General features: G+C 37.5%; 1 protein-coding gene across 1 annotated transcript in view; it reads left to right on the top strand.

The window, feature by feature from the left end:
- LOC139725987 (uncharacterized) overlaps positions 1-17,029 on the top strand; it is a 76,567-nt gene that overhangs the window by 15,207 nt on the left and 44,331 nt on the right. The window contains exon 2 of the mRNA XM_071637070.1: positions 14,884-15,876. Coding sequence (XP_071493171.1) covers positions 15,165-15,876 — 712 coding nt within the window. The 5' untranslated portion in view covers positions 14,884-15,164. The remainder of the gene's footprint in view (positions 1-14,883; positions 15,877-17,029) is intronic.

Raw genomic sequence — 17,029 nt, 5'->3', positions numbered from 1 at the left:
TTTTGTTAATGACTACTACTTAATGAAATGAATAAAAAGATATATATATATATATATATGTATATATAGATATATATATATACATAATTATGTATATACACTTTTCTGTCGATTTTTCGTATTTCTTTCAATGCTTGTTTCGCTTTATTCCACTAAACCCAATCTTCCAATCTTTCTTTTACAAAGGGACCAGTTTATGAAACAAATATGCAAAGACATAAATACGTCTATATTTGAGTGTGTTGTGTGTGTTAGTGTGTGTGTGTGTGTGTGTGTGTGTGCGTTTAGCTATATATGAACACAAATACCTACCACTGAGTGCACTAGATTGATGGAACATTCATATTGTAATATCAAATTAAGGTCGCTCGAACATATACGTTAAGGAAAGATTTATGATGATTTATGTTCATTGCGTTAAAATATCTCCCTCGTTCTCTCTCCCCCTCCGAAACAGTCCGTGGGGCTTGTTTGAGAGAGAATGTCGTGAGCGGGATTAAAAAAAAAGGATAACTGTGCATGATCCACGGAAGGCAACTGTTTAAGTTCTTCTATCTCTCTTTTTTTTTATTCCTCACTTTCTTATTTCTCTTCGTATATTGTGCTTTCTACGCTTCTCCTCTTACACGAATTCGAGCGCGGATAAAAAGATGAAGAAGAAAATTGGGGGGGGGGGGGGAGGAGACGCTGTTCCGCGTCTTCGTTCCTGGTCGACGACGAGCGTGATAGATGGGTGTATGGACTACAGACAGAAGCCAGTTGTCAAATGCCCTGTGGGGGCTTGGCGCTTCTATACCGGGTATGTTGGACCGACCGGGAGAGCTGTGCCTCTCTCCCTCACAACTCACCGCAAACCAAATCGCGGCCCGCGCTTGTGCTACAGGCATATTTTTATGAAAAGCAAATCACAAAAAAAACTGTGCTAAGTCGTATAGCGTTATGCAACCTTAAACTTGAGAGAAACAACAATGAATAGCTCTTTTTTTTCAAAGTATGTCTCCTCTAGTAATTGTATAGATATGTCTTACTACCATGATTACATGAACATGTTGTTATTCTTTGCTGCCTGTGTATCATTTGATAAAATGCATGTCAAATATCACACATTTCTTTGCATATTCTCTGTGAAATTAAAGTTTGAATTGAATTGAATTGAAATAAATGACTAATACGCACTTTTTGTCCCATTGACATGATAGATAGGTCTAACTGAAGTAGTAAGTTGTTCACGCTTCATGTTTGCAGCATTATTGATGCACACTGATTTCTTGTTGAATAAACAAATTTAATGCAAATATGCAATAAACAAATTTAATGCAAATATGCATTGAATCACTATAAAGGAAGTATATTCTACAGCAAATTATTCACGACAAACATCAACTCACGTCAACTGCAGACCGCATCCAAGTTTCATTTAATTTAATTTATTTGATTTGATTTCATAGTATAAACAAATATAAAATTGTATAAAATAAAAAATATAAAATTGTTGCAAAGTAACATTGACGATTTGTACAAAAAGGTGAAATAACATGAAGTAAAGACAATAGTATAACAATAAAATGACATGCACATACGGATACACAATCATAACATACAAACATTTTGATCTTCATGAAATCACTGTGAGTTGGAATAACACTAAGTAGCAGTAAAGTAAGGAATCGGAAGAGAACTTGCCAAAAAAAGAAGAAGACAGAGCCTGTACAATCAATAAGTTCCCTAGATAAAAGAACGAAAACAAAGATTCATCTGCTAAAAGAAAAAAAAACCGGTGTGTTTATCAAATTGTGGTCAGTGATTATTTGCATGAAATTTCCCATTTATTTGCAGTAAAGTGGAACAATGTGTGACTGGCAAGCTTAGTGTTTGGAGAAATTAAAAAAAGAATACTGAAATCATAAAATCGGATCGGCTACTTCGTGGTGATAGTCTGTATCATGTAACTTCATTATTCTATTATAACACAAACATAGAATACTTTCTGATTTGTGCTTGTCTTTCGTTGAAAATTGCAAAAATTTTACTTTTTTCACACTGCAAAAGTCCTATTGAGTTCAGCATATACATGCAGAACACTTTTAATGACAGTTATCGGGTTATAGTTACAATTTTATCCTTTGAAATATATGCAATCAGGACAGGGAAAATATGCTATTTAAAGTTAACAAGTGGCTTGTAATCACATCATCTATATCCGTATTTGTATCTTTTGTAAAGAAGTTCAAAAAAGATTGATTAGGATTATCTAACATGACGTGACTACTGTAGTATTTGTTCTCTTACTGAAAGAAAAAGAGGAAGAATACAAGAAATGAATGTAGAACTAATGCTGAGAGGCAATCTTCGCACCACAAAATAAGCTGTGAGCATAAGCTGACATGATTTCTTTTGAAGAAATGATATCAAAAGTATGAAGGCTTTCTTGCATAAGTAACGTTAGGCGTTAATCTTCACAAAGCCGAATAGGTCAGAAAATATGTGAGCAAGAGGTGATACGGATTACAATTTCTTTCGGATAAGAACATAAAAAGATATTAAACGATTGAAGAGTGGCCTACATGATTGCATATTTGCGAACGAGATCTACAAATGCATTCCAAATAATTCAACATTGTGATAAGAAAATAAAAATAACTCAAAATTTAGTTTAATTTCTCCAACGTGTCTTCTAAAAAAGTTTTTATTATTTATTAGATGAAGGAAATGTACAGCATTACACACACGCGCGCGCACACACACACACACACACACAAACAATCCACATGATGTTGAAAACAAAATAGTTTACCAAAGATTGTAAATTAAGACAATTTAGCGTAAACACCCGAAAAAAAAAAATCAACCACGAGAAAGAATATCTGATAGGTCCCAATTTCACATTCATCTTGGCATCCTATAACTACAACATGATCGCCATGGCAACAAGAGTATGACGTCATTTGGCAAACGGGCATGACTCTCACATTATCATTCTTCAGTATTCATTTATATTCTACAGTACTGAAGATAAATACACAAATCCCGTACTGTGGCCATGGTGGCAGTGTTCAGTGTTTCAGGGTTGTTGGGGCTTTTTTTACGCTTTTAAGGGTTATGACGGGAAGGCGAATTTGTAAATGTCACTGTGTGTGCTAAGCAAACGCGAAGTTGCTAGGCGACAGATATGGTATGCATACCAACACGACCACACCCAATAATAGGTGTTGTACGAAGGAATGTGAGATGTTATTTTCGTATTAAAGAACCAAGGTTAATCGTATGATTTGTCCTAGATTAGTGAAATCGGACTTTGGACAATTTTCCATTTGACAACAGCATCGCTTTCTCCATATTTTTTTTTTTTTAATGAAAGATAAAGCGGGACGAAAAAACAAAAATACTCGTATACAACCGTACAAGAGTTTATAAGATATTTGCTTTTAATTGTTGAATAATCATAATAATGACTGTTGAGCGCAGAAACTATATCTATATATTCTGCTACGCTGCAAGAGTTCCTTAGTGCCATTTTGTTGCACCATCCTAAATAGTTTGAATAGAAATTATCAGCACTTCCTATATCTCCAAAGAACTTCAACTGTAATTCCAATTTTTTACATCCTAAAAATCACAACCACAGGATCAATAAATACCTGGAAAACAATGAGATCTGTACATCCACACTGCAAAAAGTCCGGTGTTAAATAGTGAACACCGAGCTGGTGTTAAATTTTCGGTGCTCATTTATGGTGTTAAATTACACCTCCGGGTGTCATTTCCAAATATAAAACTATATATATAAAACAAGACGATCAAGAATTTTACATTAAAATACTAGATTTTTGAAAAAAATGTGAAAATAAATTTACACCACAGTAATACCAGCTGGTGTGGTCTCTTATTGAAGCTGGACGGGTGTTAAACCATTGATATTAACACCAACAAGTATCAAATCAACACCAAGTGGTGTCATTCTTTAATTAACACCAGTACAGTGTCAAAATAACACCAGGTGCAGTGTCAAATTAACACCACGAAGTGTCAGGTGAACACTTTTCAACACCATCACAGCGCATTTTCTACACCTGTGGGTGTGGTCCTCTATTGAAGTTTGATCGGTGTTAGATTTAACACCCATGGTGTTAAATCTAACACCGATGTTTTTACAGTGCACGTCCTTAACACAGAGAGTACACAGACCCATTTAGTGTTTTCTTTTTTCTTTACAGATTACAAGTAAAAGATATAATGCGTATATATCGTTTCCCTTTTGGGGGGATTATGGCAAAGGAAAATATAGAGTAAGGGCAAATATATTGATTGTGTATCTTTTAAAGATTTTTTAATGGGGGTATGTAAGTTTAAGTAGAACAGGAAATCATGCATGCCCATTCTCTGACTCTTATTTCTCTTATTTAATCTCCATTCTCAATCTCTCTATTTCTATCTCTTTATCTATCTTCTCTATTTCTCTCTTTCTCTCTGTATATATTATATATGTGTATATTTCTCTATCTCTCTATCTCTCTCTATCTCTTTATCTATCTTTTATATTTCTCTCTTTCTGTCTAGATATTATACATACATGTTTATATATATATATATATATATATATATATATATATATATATATATATATCTTTCTCTATCTCTATCTCTTTCGTACTGTCTCTATGCCAGTCTCATCTTTCCCCATCACCACCAAGAGGCTGCATGTTTTAGCATGCCCGAATGCATATGTCGTCCAATTATTATGGCTCTTGGCATACTGCAGTGCAATCCGTAAAGCTGTCATGGGGACTGAATTTTTGAATAAAACGTATGCAGATGTCCTCGCCTTCGCATGATAGAAAACATATCACTCTAATCTAACAAAATCCTTATATAGGGACCATGCGAACTATATTTGTGCAAGAAGACAAACGCATGAAATAGTGATTGTGTGTATATGTTGTAGTAGAATGTATTCATTGTATGTATATAGACAGAGTAAGAATATAAGTTATTGAGAGATAGAGGAGTGAATAAAGTAGAATGAATTACTAAAGTAACAAGCTTCACATAATAATTTTAAAAATGATTACCTGAGATGATTTTACCACATTAACATCTTTTACTGTCCACACTTAGTTTGTTTTGTAGTGCAAGCTCGGGAACTGAAAGCACAAAAATAATTATACACATCCACGAATTTGGCATAAAAACATTTATGTTTTATGATTGTAAGACAAAGACGAGTATGTCATTCATAAATATACAAGAGAAATTTTAAATCGATTTCATTCTATTGGTAATATTGAAAAGCATGTCCACTTTGTTACATCAGATGCTTGATAAATGCACATCCGATTAATGAAAATAGAGTGCAAAAGTCATCGTCATAGTTCTGCAAGATTACAGACAATAATGAAGAGAGAATGAAGGAAAGAAATCGAAAGACTTATTTGGCTTCATAAAACAGATGACTGCAGAATGCATATTACTTTCTTGCATCATACAACAGCAAACATTTTCCGTCGACGATGAGTATATGTTGTCTTATCTGCAGAGACGTAAAAAAAAAGATATAGAAGAAAAAAAAAACGGCGGGCGATGGGTGTCAAGTGTAGGCTATTAAACCTGGAGATTGCCATCAACGCCTTCTCGCCCCGGAGCGCACGATCAAATGGCCTATCGTGGGTCTGTGAAGAAATACAAAAACCAGGAAAAAGATAGATAAACGCCTTGCTTTGACACGAGTAGAGACGTATTCATTGAATTGTGGATTGTCGGTGATAGTGATGGAAATGTGTATGTTGATGGCGTAACTCAAGCGGAGCTATGACTGCGTTTCTTTCTTCTTCTTTTTTAATTATTCCTTTCAAAGGACTGTCCTCACCTCCCCGCGATATTGGCCAACAATACCGATAAGGAGAAAAAAAAAATGTTTAAAGATAATGATAGTGTCATGGGATCAGAAGGTGTTGTACCTTTACTTAGCGCATGTGGTATGTATAAAGACGATTATACTTTAAATAATACGCTGATATGAGATCGATGACATGATAGCTGACAAAGAGTAAATTTTGCAATATTTCCATGGCAACAATGCTATTTTTCTCCATCCACAGCAAGTACTATCTGCATGGAAGAGACTGGTGGGTTGTACGTGCCGTTCAATTTCATGCGCCGTAACCGCGATAGTTTCTTAATATCAATCAACCGCAGTAAAATAATCACACGCTGACCTAGGCGGGAAAGGCATCGTTTAAGTGGCTAATTTATCGGCTCGTATCACACCGCTGACCGTCCCCCGACAAGTTCCATTCGCTGGTGTTGTGTAACGGCCTGACTTAGAGAGCACAGCCTGTGACAAGCCGGCGCGAAAAGGCGGCCGATGATGTGAGTGCTTTGTCAGCGGCCTTGCTGGGCGCACCTTGAGCGCCATCCTACCCAGAAGTTTTGGCGCCTAATCCCGCAAGGCTATGCACTTTGGCGTGCCGCCCTGAATCCCCCGTCTCTCTTTTTTGTTAATAGATTCATATCCAGTTGACTCTGAGCGAGAAATGATCAAAAACAAATCGCATCTTGGAGCACATACAGCTGTACAGCAACGAACGTGACGCTGGCTGTAATTGGCTGTTCACGGTGCGGCACGATTTCAAAGTTTTCCCCCTTCCCGTATCAAAGTCATTCTCATTAGGACCGACCGCCATGTACTTTTCAATTACAGCAAGGCCGCTGCTCAGCGGTCAGGCACTGTCACCCTCATACTCGCCCGTCAAGAGAAGGAAGAAACGTGCGCTTTAACTTGGGACAATGTCGTGCCGTGACACGATCCATATTAATTGCATCAACCCCCTGAAAGCAAAGGAATACTTTAGTCCATCCTTTTCTAAATCTACATCCATCACCACACTATTCAAAGGTAGCCTCATTTAATGTGATAAAAATACGACGATGATTCATTCTTTCCGACGTTACCTTCGCCGAAAATGTATCTATTCCAACACACTTCACGTTCGCTAGCTCCAGTCGCTTCAATAAAAACGAAGTCACTGTTTGTCCCTGCGCAAAACTCGCCTCAAAGGAGTCCTTTGGTAAATGCTTACAGAAAGAGAGTTAACCCAATAACACTCACTAAGTAAGAGATTGTGTGGGACCTTGTGAATAACTATATGTAACCACAAACATTAGATAATCATTATGTAAACCAGTTAATCAACACAATTTTTTGATTCATTATTCCTAGTTTAAACTGTGCTAGCGTTCTTGTGTGCCTAACTATGAGTATAATATTGCTATCATCGCGTTAACTAGCAAAATTATAATGTATTCACACCAAAAAAAGATGTTGACATTGCATGTTTCTGCACGGGGCATGTTTGCAGCAACAGTATCCTTGAAAGCATACCAACCAAAACAAAATTTCCGATATAATTATATTTTGTAAACCGGTCTCTTAAAACAAAGAGTAATTATCAATAACTCTTTGATTAAATTCAATTTTAACCTGAGCTCAGATTAATTTCTAATTAAAAAAGGAAGTCTTTGTTTTTAATTAGATTATGAATGCATTTCTTCGTATATGTCTAAATGATATTTGCGAATTGATTCCACGATAACATGCGATGGTAAAGATACACGTAATGCTCTCAAATGAGAATGGAGTTGATTCAGTGGGCGCAATATCACTAATATCTCGAAATTGGCGTGAGGGGAATCTGTTTTCAATACACCTCTTTGCAGAACAAACAAGAGTGTCACGCTTTTATAATACAATAACTAATACAAAAGTTTAACAAAATAATATGTTATATATGATATGTAATACATAGTATATAATATGTAACATATAATATAAAATATATAATCTATTATATATGATATATGATACATAATATACAATATACAATGTATAATATATAGTATATAATACATAACACATAATATATAATATATAATATACAATATAGAGAGATATAGAGATATAGATATAGTACAACAAGAAACACGCCATTTCGTGTTACTCTCCGATTCTTTCTTTGAATTATGTTTATTCGTCTGGCGATCATTAAACATTTCGAGTTGGAGAAAGAATGAGGAGAGGAGATTTATTTGGAAAAGAAGTTTGCGTAGAGTATAAATCATGTTGTAGTTAATTACTCTTTCCGAAAGTGATCCTGCCTCTTCGAAGTAGAACCCAGAGATAAATGATCTCCTTATACTGCTCTCTATAGTACGATATCACGCGGATTTCCCACCCCTTTTTCTTTCAGTTGAAGTTTCAGTTTAAATGCACTGTTTGACAACTAAGTTACCATTTTGAAATCTTAGTTAGATTGTCCTGCAAACTTTTAGTGTCGCTTCCCACGCAGAATTAAAATTCCATAAAAAAAAGAGATTAAAAAAAGGAAAGTACCGTGAATGCATGGCCAATATCAACTCCAGAGGAAAGCAAATAACAATTAGTGTTGGGTTGTTGTTCTTTTTTTTTACAGGGCATCGTATGCAGTGGAAAAGATTAAGATTACCAGGTCTACTTGCACAGCAAAGACTGTATAGGCTTCAATAGTATTCTCGACAAAAATCCACGCAAATGAATAAGCTTACTGCATTATTAGTTGTTAGGATTCTAAACTTAACACATTTTCATTTTTTTGATGATTGTTATTCACCCAAAAAGTAATGCATATGATTTATCTAAGCATAGGTGTAATATTCTCTGCAATAAGCAAAAAAAAAAATGGAGCCATTTGGCATTTTTGATTTATGAAAAAAGCTAGAAATCCATTACAAGCCCTCACCAAAAAAGGGAAAAAATATGGTATTGGTTATAATGTCCTCATTTTTTAAGAGTTAAAGAGACCTTTGATGTCCTTTGTGAAATTATAATTTCAGTATATATTTCCGTCATTATTTCATTATCTATTAGCAGGAATATGAGCTGGTGGTCTAAAAATATCTGTGTTCAAAGAAATTTTGCTCTCTGCAGTTGGGTTGGGTTTTTTTGTCACTTCGTAACAATAGTTTTTTCGGTATTGTCTTTCAAGGGCTTGGTGGTATTGCCATGAATACCCCAACCCGCCTTAAAGTTCGACCACTTGTCCGTGAACCTAACGTTAGCCCCTTCAAATTAGCGAGCCCCGTTTATCGTTGGCACATTAATCGGCGCTATGGATCAAATTTCACATGGGGAATTGACAATAAGGATAAATAAATTCCCAGTGTCACAACCCCCCCCCCCCACACACACACATACAAAGCAACAAAAAACACAAGAAGTAATCTTAAGGATAGAAATACAAGAGTGGACTTCGTTGCAAACGTGACGAGATATGGAGACCGCCTTATGGGCACCATCTTTCGAGTTAATTGGGACATGCAACATTTGTACGTCTTCCTATCAAATCGTTGCCTATTCAGCAAAGGGTCGAAATTGAACCATGAAAGCGAGCCAGTCGCCCCTAGTGAATATTGTCAGACCTGGTATAGTTTGACCTTTTGTGAGTGACAATGCATGAAGCCCTTTGTGTGTGCGCGCGTGTGTGAAAGCTTTCCTCTTTCTCTTTTCTGTTCAAAGATATAACAATATCGCGTTATTAGATGAACAAAGTATTTAGGGCATGGAAGGTTGATTTTCCTTTTGATTTACACAATTTTAATATTTTTGCTTGTTTTGTTCGGGGGAGAGGGTTGTGTACTTTTTCTTTTCGTTATTTTCTGAAAATTTTCCGCTGATTGAAATTAAGGTGACAACATAAGAGTCACGTCTCATGCTTGAGTTTGGTATTGCAGTGTCGGTGAGATGTACGCATTTCTTTAATACAAAGTTATGTTTAGCGTTTGTCCATATTGTATGTTTAATCTGCATGCCTATAACAGACGGGAAAACGTGAGAAAGCATTAATAGTATATACCCGAAACGGCTTGTGAAAACCAAATGCCTATATATCGCGGTTAGGTACAAATGGGAGAAAAATCCTGCATCGCGCCCTCTTTGTGCGAACGTTTTCCACTCCGTAGAGAAGGATCGTGACCTCTGACGTATGGCAGCAAGTTGTGTCATGAGCCTTTGCACTCTGTATGGAAACACCCAGTAGAGATCAATGAATGAATTATTAACCTGTATGTTAAATTCATAAAGAGCAAACAAAATGTCCACACAATCAGTGCAGCATGGTCAACAGAATGGCAAGCATTGCGCTCGACGAAACTCGATCAGAGTTTGTGTTTTCAGATGATGATCCGGAGCCAAACTCTCAAGTCGTTCCTTATAATAATACAGAGATTCATAGTGGAAGTATAAAAGCTGGACGAAAGGATGGCATTCTCATTGGTCAATCTAATTGGTGACGTCATGCTTAATGGCGTGGACGAGAACGGGTGCCGTCAATGCGAGTTTGCCACGTTTCAAATGCGCGAGGAGATGAACACTTTGCACGTATCTGGAACACCACGAAGGATTCGCTACCGCGTGTATGTGCCATTTACCCAATATTTTCCGACTTCAAAGTCGGAGGATCTCCTCGGAGCCTTTATCCCGACCTTCCAAAATATGATTTGATGCATATCTGAAAGGCCGGAATCTATTTTCTAAATTGTTAGCCACGGTCAGTCACAAACAAGCCATATCACTTTATCTTCTGCCGATTGTAATGATCCACCTACGTTATGATGTCAAAAGCATGACTGTATAAGGCTATACCAGCAACTGGAAATGGAAGATAATTTTAAAAACGTACATAAATGAAGCAATAGAAAAGGATGAATATAACCCAGGTTCTCACCAGGAAAAGAAGATTGCTTTGGGGCAGTGATAATGTTACAATTATCAGGAGTAAAAATTTGAAAATAAGAAAAGATTCCAGAGATAACTACAGAATGATAGTTATCATAATCAACTGATAATAATGTGGTCTTATCAAACCAAGCTATAGCCTCTTTCGAGTTTGCACTATTCTACAATAGGGTCCTGTTTTTTTTCACTAACCATCATCACTGGATATCCGTTTGTAGTGGTACTAATATATTGTAAGTAACACACCTAGTCCTACGAAGAAAACAGAAGAGATTCGACCCCATAACCTGCTATTTACGATCAAGATCCTTAGCCACCATACTACGATACTCCCATAGATAAAGTACAGGGAGGTAGCGTACAGTAAAATCATACTCGAGGGTGATAACAATTGAAAGTGGTTTTGAGCAGTGGCTCATTTTACTAAACAAGGCCAATGAAAAGAGCTGTGTAGTCAGATCAAATGGTACTTATGATTTACAGTCGATTAGAGACCTTCTTCCGTTAGCGAAAATATTGACCGTTTTAGCAGTTGGTGGGTTATTGCAAAAGTATTAGTAGATGTAGTCGAAGCAGCAGCAGTAGTAATAGTATAGTTGTAGTAGCAGTAGTAATAATAATAATTAGGATTATGATGATGATAATGATAATAATAATAGTATTGATGATAATGACAATGATAATGATAATAACAATAAAAATGATAATGACAATAATAACAAGTATCAGTAGTTGTAGTAGTAGTAGTGGTAGTAGAAGTAGTATAGTAGTAACAATAGTTAGTAATATTAGTAGTAGTAGTAGTAGTAGCAGAAGTAGTAGTAGTAGTTGAAGTAATAGTAGTAGTAGAAGTAGTAGTAGAAGTAGTAGTAGAAGTAGAAGTAGTAGTAGTAGTAGAAGTAGTAGTAGTAGTAGTAGAAGTAATAGTAGTAGTAGTAGTAATAGTAGTAGTATAAGTAGAAGTAGAAGTAGAAGTAATAGTAGTAGTAGAAGTAGTAGTAGTAGTAGTAGTAGTAGTAGCAGTAGTAGTAGTAGAAGTAGTAGTAATAGTGAGTAGTAGTAGTAGTTGCAGCCTTTTAACTACCATAGTAGTAATAGTAGTAGTAGAAGTAGAAGTAATAGTAGTAGTAGAAGTAGTAGCAGTAGTAGTAGTAGTAGTAGTAGAAGTAGTAGTAATAGTGAGTAGTAGTAGTAGTTGCAGCCTTTTAACTACCATATGTCCAAAAAAAAACTACAACGGGACCCTCCGTTGTGATAACTTTAAATATAGTGAATCAATCCAAATATAATTTCAAGGTACAAAACTATAACTCATTTCCCACATCTTACAGAAAACCCATTCGATTTGCTTTAGTGGTCACAGAGAAATGAGGAATTTTGTAGAGCATGTCAGGAATCTCTTCCCTCCAAGTTCTGTCTATTGTGTTCACACAAAAGAGCATCCAAGTGCTAAACTTGGAAGAATCAGACTCATGACATGCTTTACAACAATCCACATTTCTCTGTGACCGCTTAACCAAATTGAATGGGGTTTTCTGCAAAATAGAGCTAAGATGTTATATTTCAAGACCCTGAAGTAGCATTTAGACAGTTTAATCATATTGGGTGTTATCAACGCGAAAATCTGATTGTAATTTTTTTGAGGACATACAGTATGCTAAACCTAGATTCTGCAGTAGTAGTAGTAGGAGGAGGAAGATAAGGAGTCAAAGTGGTGGATATGTAGCAGCTATAAGATAGTAGCTAATTAGTAAAAGTAGTGTTAAGAGAAGAGGGTGAAAAGGAGAAGCCTGTTGGATTTGGAATCAAGATTTAAGTAGTAATGATAAAATATCTGGTCCCATGTATATATAAGAGTGAATGCATACATTATACACTCCATAAGTCAGTAGACACTGTAAAAGCTGGAATTCACGGGCATAAGGGGGCCCAGTGTATGTTTGATACTGCTGTGCTCAGATCATTTGACAATGTGTCAACTGACATAATTATGATAACCTGTCCAGAGTATATGTGAAATGTTTGATCTTACGTATTACTGTTCTACCCTGCTCCCAGTTTAGAGAGCATATAACTAAAAGAATAAAAGCATAAATTCTACACTCCATAAGCGATAAGTGTCAGTAGATACTTGAACAGCTGGAATTCATGTTTTTTAAGGGTCGTATGCTGGGCAATCAGTTAATGCGACAAAGTATCAAATGCAATAAAACCACCTGCCCCGAGAAACATGAATTCTGACTAACAATATACATACAGCTGCATGCTGGAAAATTATAATCAAGTAGCAAAGAGCAACGAGAGATAATGATGATCGTCATGGTGATTTTTGTTTTGCTCTGTACCCTTTGCTTTACTTTCACCCTCTTACATTCATGCCCGGAATGGGGGAAAGGGTCAGTCCATCTGAACTGGTAATCAGATGTGAATGGACTCGGTAAATAGTGGCAGGCGATACTCGCTGGGGTCTGAATTGACAATAGAAGCGGCTCCTAAAGTGATTTTCAATTACCGTATGCTGATGCTTTCGACGCACTGACATACGCGGTTCCGTGCGAAAACGGGAGGGGGAAAAAAGTAGACTGGACCACGGAAAAATACCTTTTTCTTCAATATGCACGTGCTGATGCCGCCAGAGTGAAAGTTGGCGACACGCAGAAATATACTATCATGATAGAACGTGGTGAGCTAAATGTCCTTAATGTCAGACGATATACTGCGTCATATAGGTATCAATGGTTACCATGGTTACTTTAAAATCCAACATCCACTTAAACCATGAATTTGAGGACAGGGCCGGCCTCCTATGTGTTAGATCTAAGAGAAGCTATTATGTTTCCGTAGCCAAACGGTTCATGTTTTTCTCTCACTACACCTGCTCATCTTAAAAGCAGTGAAAAAAGGCTCTCATTTTTCAGAGGGAAAACACAACAGATTTGAGTCGTAAGTGATTACACGTCCTTGGTATCCACATAGACGCATTACAGTACAGTCATTAAGTATTTTCAACACATAAGGTATACAACACGTACTATTCAAGCCCCTGGTTACATTATTTAACTATTAGTATTTAAATTTCACAAACACACTCATAACCTGCGCAGTTCTAGAGACACTTTTCTTCTATAAAGCCCAACATGTAAAACAAAATTAGCATTATGAGACCGAGCATTTGTCTGCGCAGCTCCCAAACTGTGGAATAACTTACCATTAGAGATCAAGAAATTCCGAACTGCTAGTCTTTAAATCGAGACACATAACTCATCATCATGAAGCATACCAGTAGCTCTTCCAGCCCAGAAGAATATGTTTACATAGGTTTCCCGCTTTATGAAATGATATCATTATTACCATATCATTTCAGAGCACGTCGAATGAAAAAAAAAATGCCAAAGAGAAAAACCCAAACATCTTCAATTGATGTGAAATAATGTTCTTTTCTATACATTCACTCAGAGTACTGCGTCCCAAGTGTTTAATTGTAATAAATACCCCCACAACTAGGTGTTTATAAACGTACCTGTCGATGTATTACTGCTATGGTGTCATGGTAGTTTCCGGCATATGAGTATCAGTCGGCCGGAGAGAAGTTTTCATTAAATTTTAGTCTAGGCGTTTGAAGTTGCAAACTACAAATCTCCACTCGAGATACGACAAACGTGGAAAGAGGATATCATAATATAATATAATATTATATTATATTATATTATATTATATTATATTATATTATATTATATTATATTATATTATATTATATTATATTATATTATATTATATTATATTATATCATATCATATTATATTTTATATCATAACATAATATAGTGTACTTAATGCATATATATATATATATATATATATATATATATAAGTGTGTGTTTGTGTGTGTGCCAGTGCTGATTGTGCGTAAAAAAGAAAAAGATTCCACTTGTAGTACAAGTGTATATCATTTAGCAAAAGCATGGCAGTCTGCTGAGTGTGAAAAAAAAAAGAGTGAGAGAGAGAAAAAAAAAAGATTATTATAGTTTTCTCTACGGCACGTGCCTAGGCCAACACAGACATTGATCCCGGATTGTGGCTAAGGTCTACTGTTTGGGAAATATTTCTGCCTCTTTTCAGATCCCCGATGTAAACATTGCTTCAAAAAAATACTCCACGCATGCTGAGTGCGCTGCAAAACCAGCGCCAAAGTACTCACTAGTCGTAGAGTCAACATTGATTGGTCACCCAGCATCACGTGATAGGTCTCCATCCATACACATTTGTCCCGTACCGGCGCCCACCTAGAGAGAGAGACAAACCAACAGTCATTTATCATTGCAACCAAATCCAGACTGGCACTTCGAACTGGTCGGGATTTACCGTCATTACTCTAAATCGACGGGCGTGAGAACTGCGCCATGGATAAATCGTCGCCAACGACAGCTAGTGCGCCGTACGCCGACTACATCACGGCAGATCAAACCAGCATGTACTCCGGCGTGCGAGGTCTCGATTATTGCAGCGCCGCGGTATCGCAGGGGGTCGGCCTCTACCAGGGCCATCCCAAGTCTTACGGGGGACTCGACCCACAGGGCTTCGATGGCCATCTCGTCTCAGGCATCGGAGTTCAGGGTTCCACCAACTCCTACCCTCATCTTACCGACGGTCGGCATCGACTGCACGACTACAGCCCGCCGTCGACATGCAACTCCATGTCGAGTATGAACTATGTCTACAACCGGTCGGCATACGCTTACCCCGGTTCGGTGAATCATTACGGCAACTCGGAGACCGAATATCCACATATCCACAAACACGTCCGAAGTCCCACATCAGCGGTGTCGTGCGCGACGTCGGGGGTGAACTTCAATGGTGGTTTCAACAGCGACTCGCCGTCGATAACGAACCTCGACTCCCCGTCACCGACCACCTGCGCGCTAGGATCGGGGCAGGAGCCCACCAGCGGGCAACCCATCGGCTCCAACGGGGCGGCCGCGGACGACGAGTCGAGAGCGAATGCCATCACGAATGGCAGATCGCCGACCTCGAATTCGAACGGCGAGGGTTCACCACCAGGGGAGGCAGGACTCTACAAATGGATGAGGATCAAGAGAAATCCGCCCAAAACAGGTAAGCAACTCTGCATTTATTCCTCATGTCTGCAATAAATTCATACATGTGTTGTGCCGGCAGTGTATGTACGTGACGGTAGATAGTAATTCGCACCCGCTGTGCATGTACATTTAGGAGGAGTGTTCTCGTTTACGCGATGGTGCGCATGGCTACCATCTCGTGTCGGAGATCCCGTCCCTCACAGTTGGGTTCAATTGTGAAGGAAAAAAAAAAAGAACACCTAAGTCTTCATTAGACACAATACACAAATTTCTTTGGAAGAAACTGCCAGAGAGCAAAGTGTTCTCAAGTTAGAAGTTTAAAAAAAAGCGGAAGAACAGCAAAAAATTGAGGCGAGATACAGATAGGCAGATGAGGACACTGTGCACGTGTCTGTGTTACAACGCCGTATATTAAACGCCATAGGGAAAGATTTGCGCTAAGCTTGTCAGGGCTTATCGCGGCTTACGGGCGCATCTATCTAAATACACCGCCATGGGGATAATCGGAAATTTTGAGAACAAATATGAGATGATTTTTCCTTCTAACATGTCCCGAGGGCCAGTCGTTATGCTCAGTGAGAACAGATATCTCTCTCTCTCTCTTTTTTTCAAAACATCAACAGAATTGATATCGCGACCTGATGACATCGCTAACGGCCCACAATAATAATGATAATACAGCGATTTGTGCTGGCATTTTTTTTTTTTTACTCTCGCGCTCTCTTTCCCTCTCTTGCCGTCCTGCGTGAGTCATGAGTGGCAGAGAAGAAAGGACGGGATCGCACAAAAGCAGATAATTATGACGATTTCGTCGTCTAATGTTGACGGCTAATTCATACATCATCATCTAACTGTCGCTGAATCGATTGAAGTATCGCAATGAATGCATCGCATCAGTTCTGCCATTAAACTGGCAGGATTTAATTCGGAATCACTCACATTCCTTTGTTGTTGTAAAAAAGAATTTCAAAGAAAAGTGAGGTGCCTACAGTTGCGTCCTTTTATCATGTTTATGGTTATCTGTGTTTCAAAGATATTGATGTATTGTTCGATTCTTGGCAATATAATTGACACAATTTTCTACGTAATAGATTTGTTTCATGCATTTTAAGACATTACGTAATTTCCTCTCAACAGAACACCGTTTCTTGTAAGAAGGTGATGGTTAT

The sequence above is a fragment of the Diadema antillarum genome, unplaced genomic scaffold (genome assembly GCF_040938485.1).
Source record: "Diadema antillarum isolate AM-2024a unplaced genomic scaffold, OU_Dant_1.0 seq00000069_RagTag, whole genome shotgun sequence".
Classification (NCBI taxonomy): domain Eukaryota; kingdom Metazoa; phylum Echinodermata; class Echinoidea; order Diadematoida; family Diadematidae; genus Diadema; species Diadema antillarum.
Note: the sequence above shows the minus strand (reverse complement) of the source record. Positions and strands in the feature narration are given on the sequence as shown.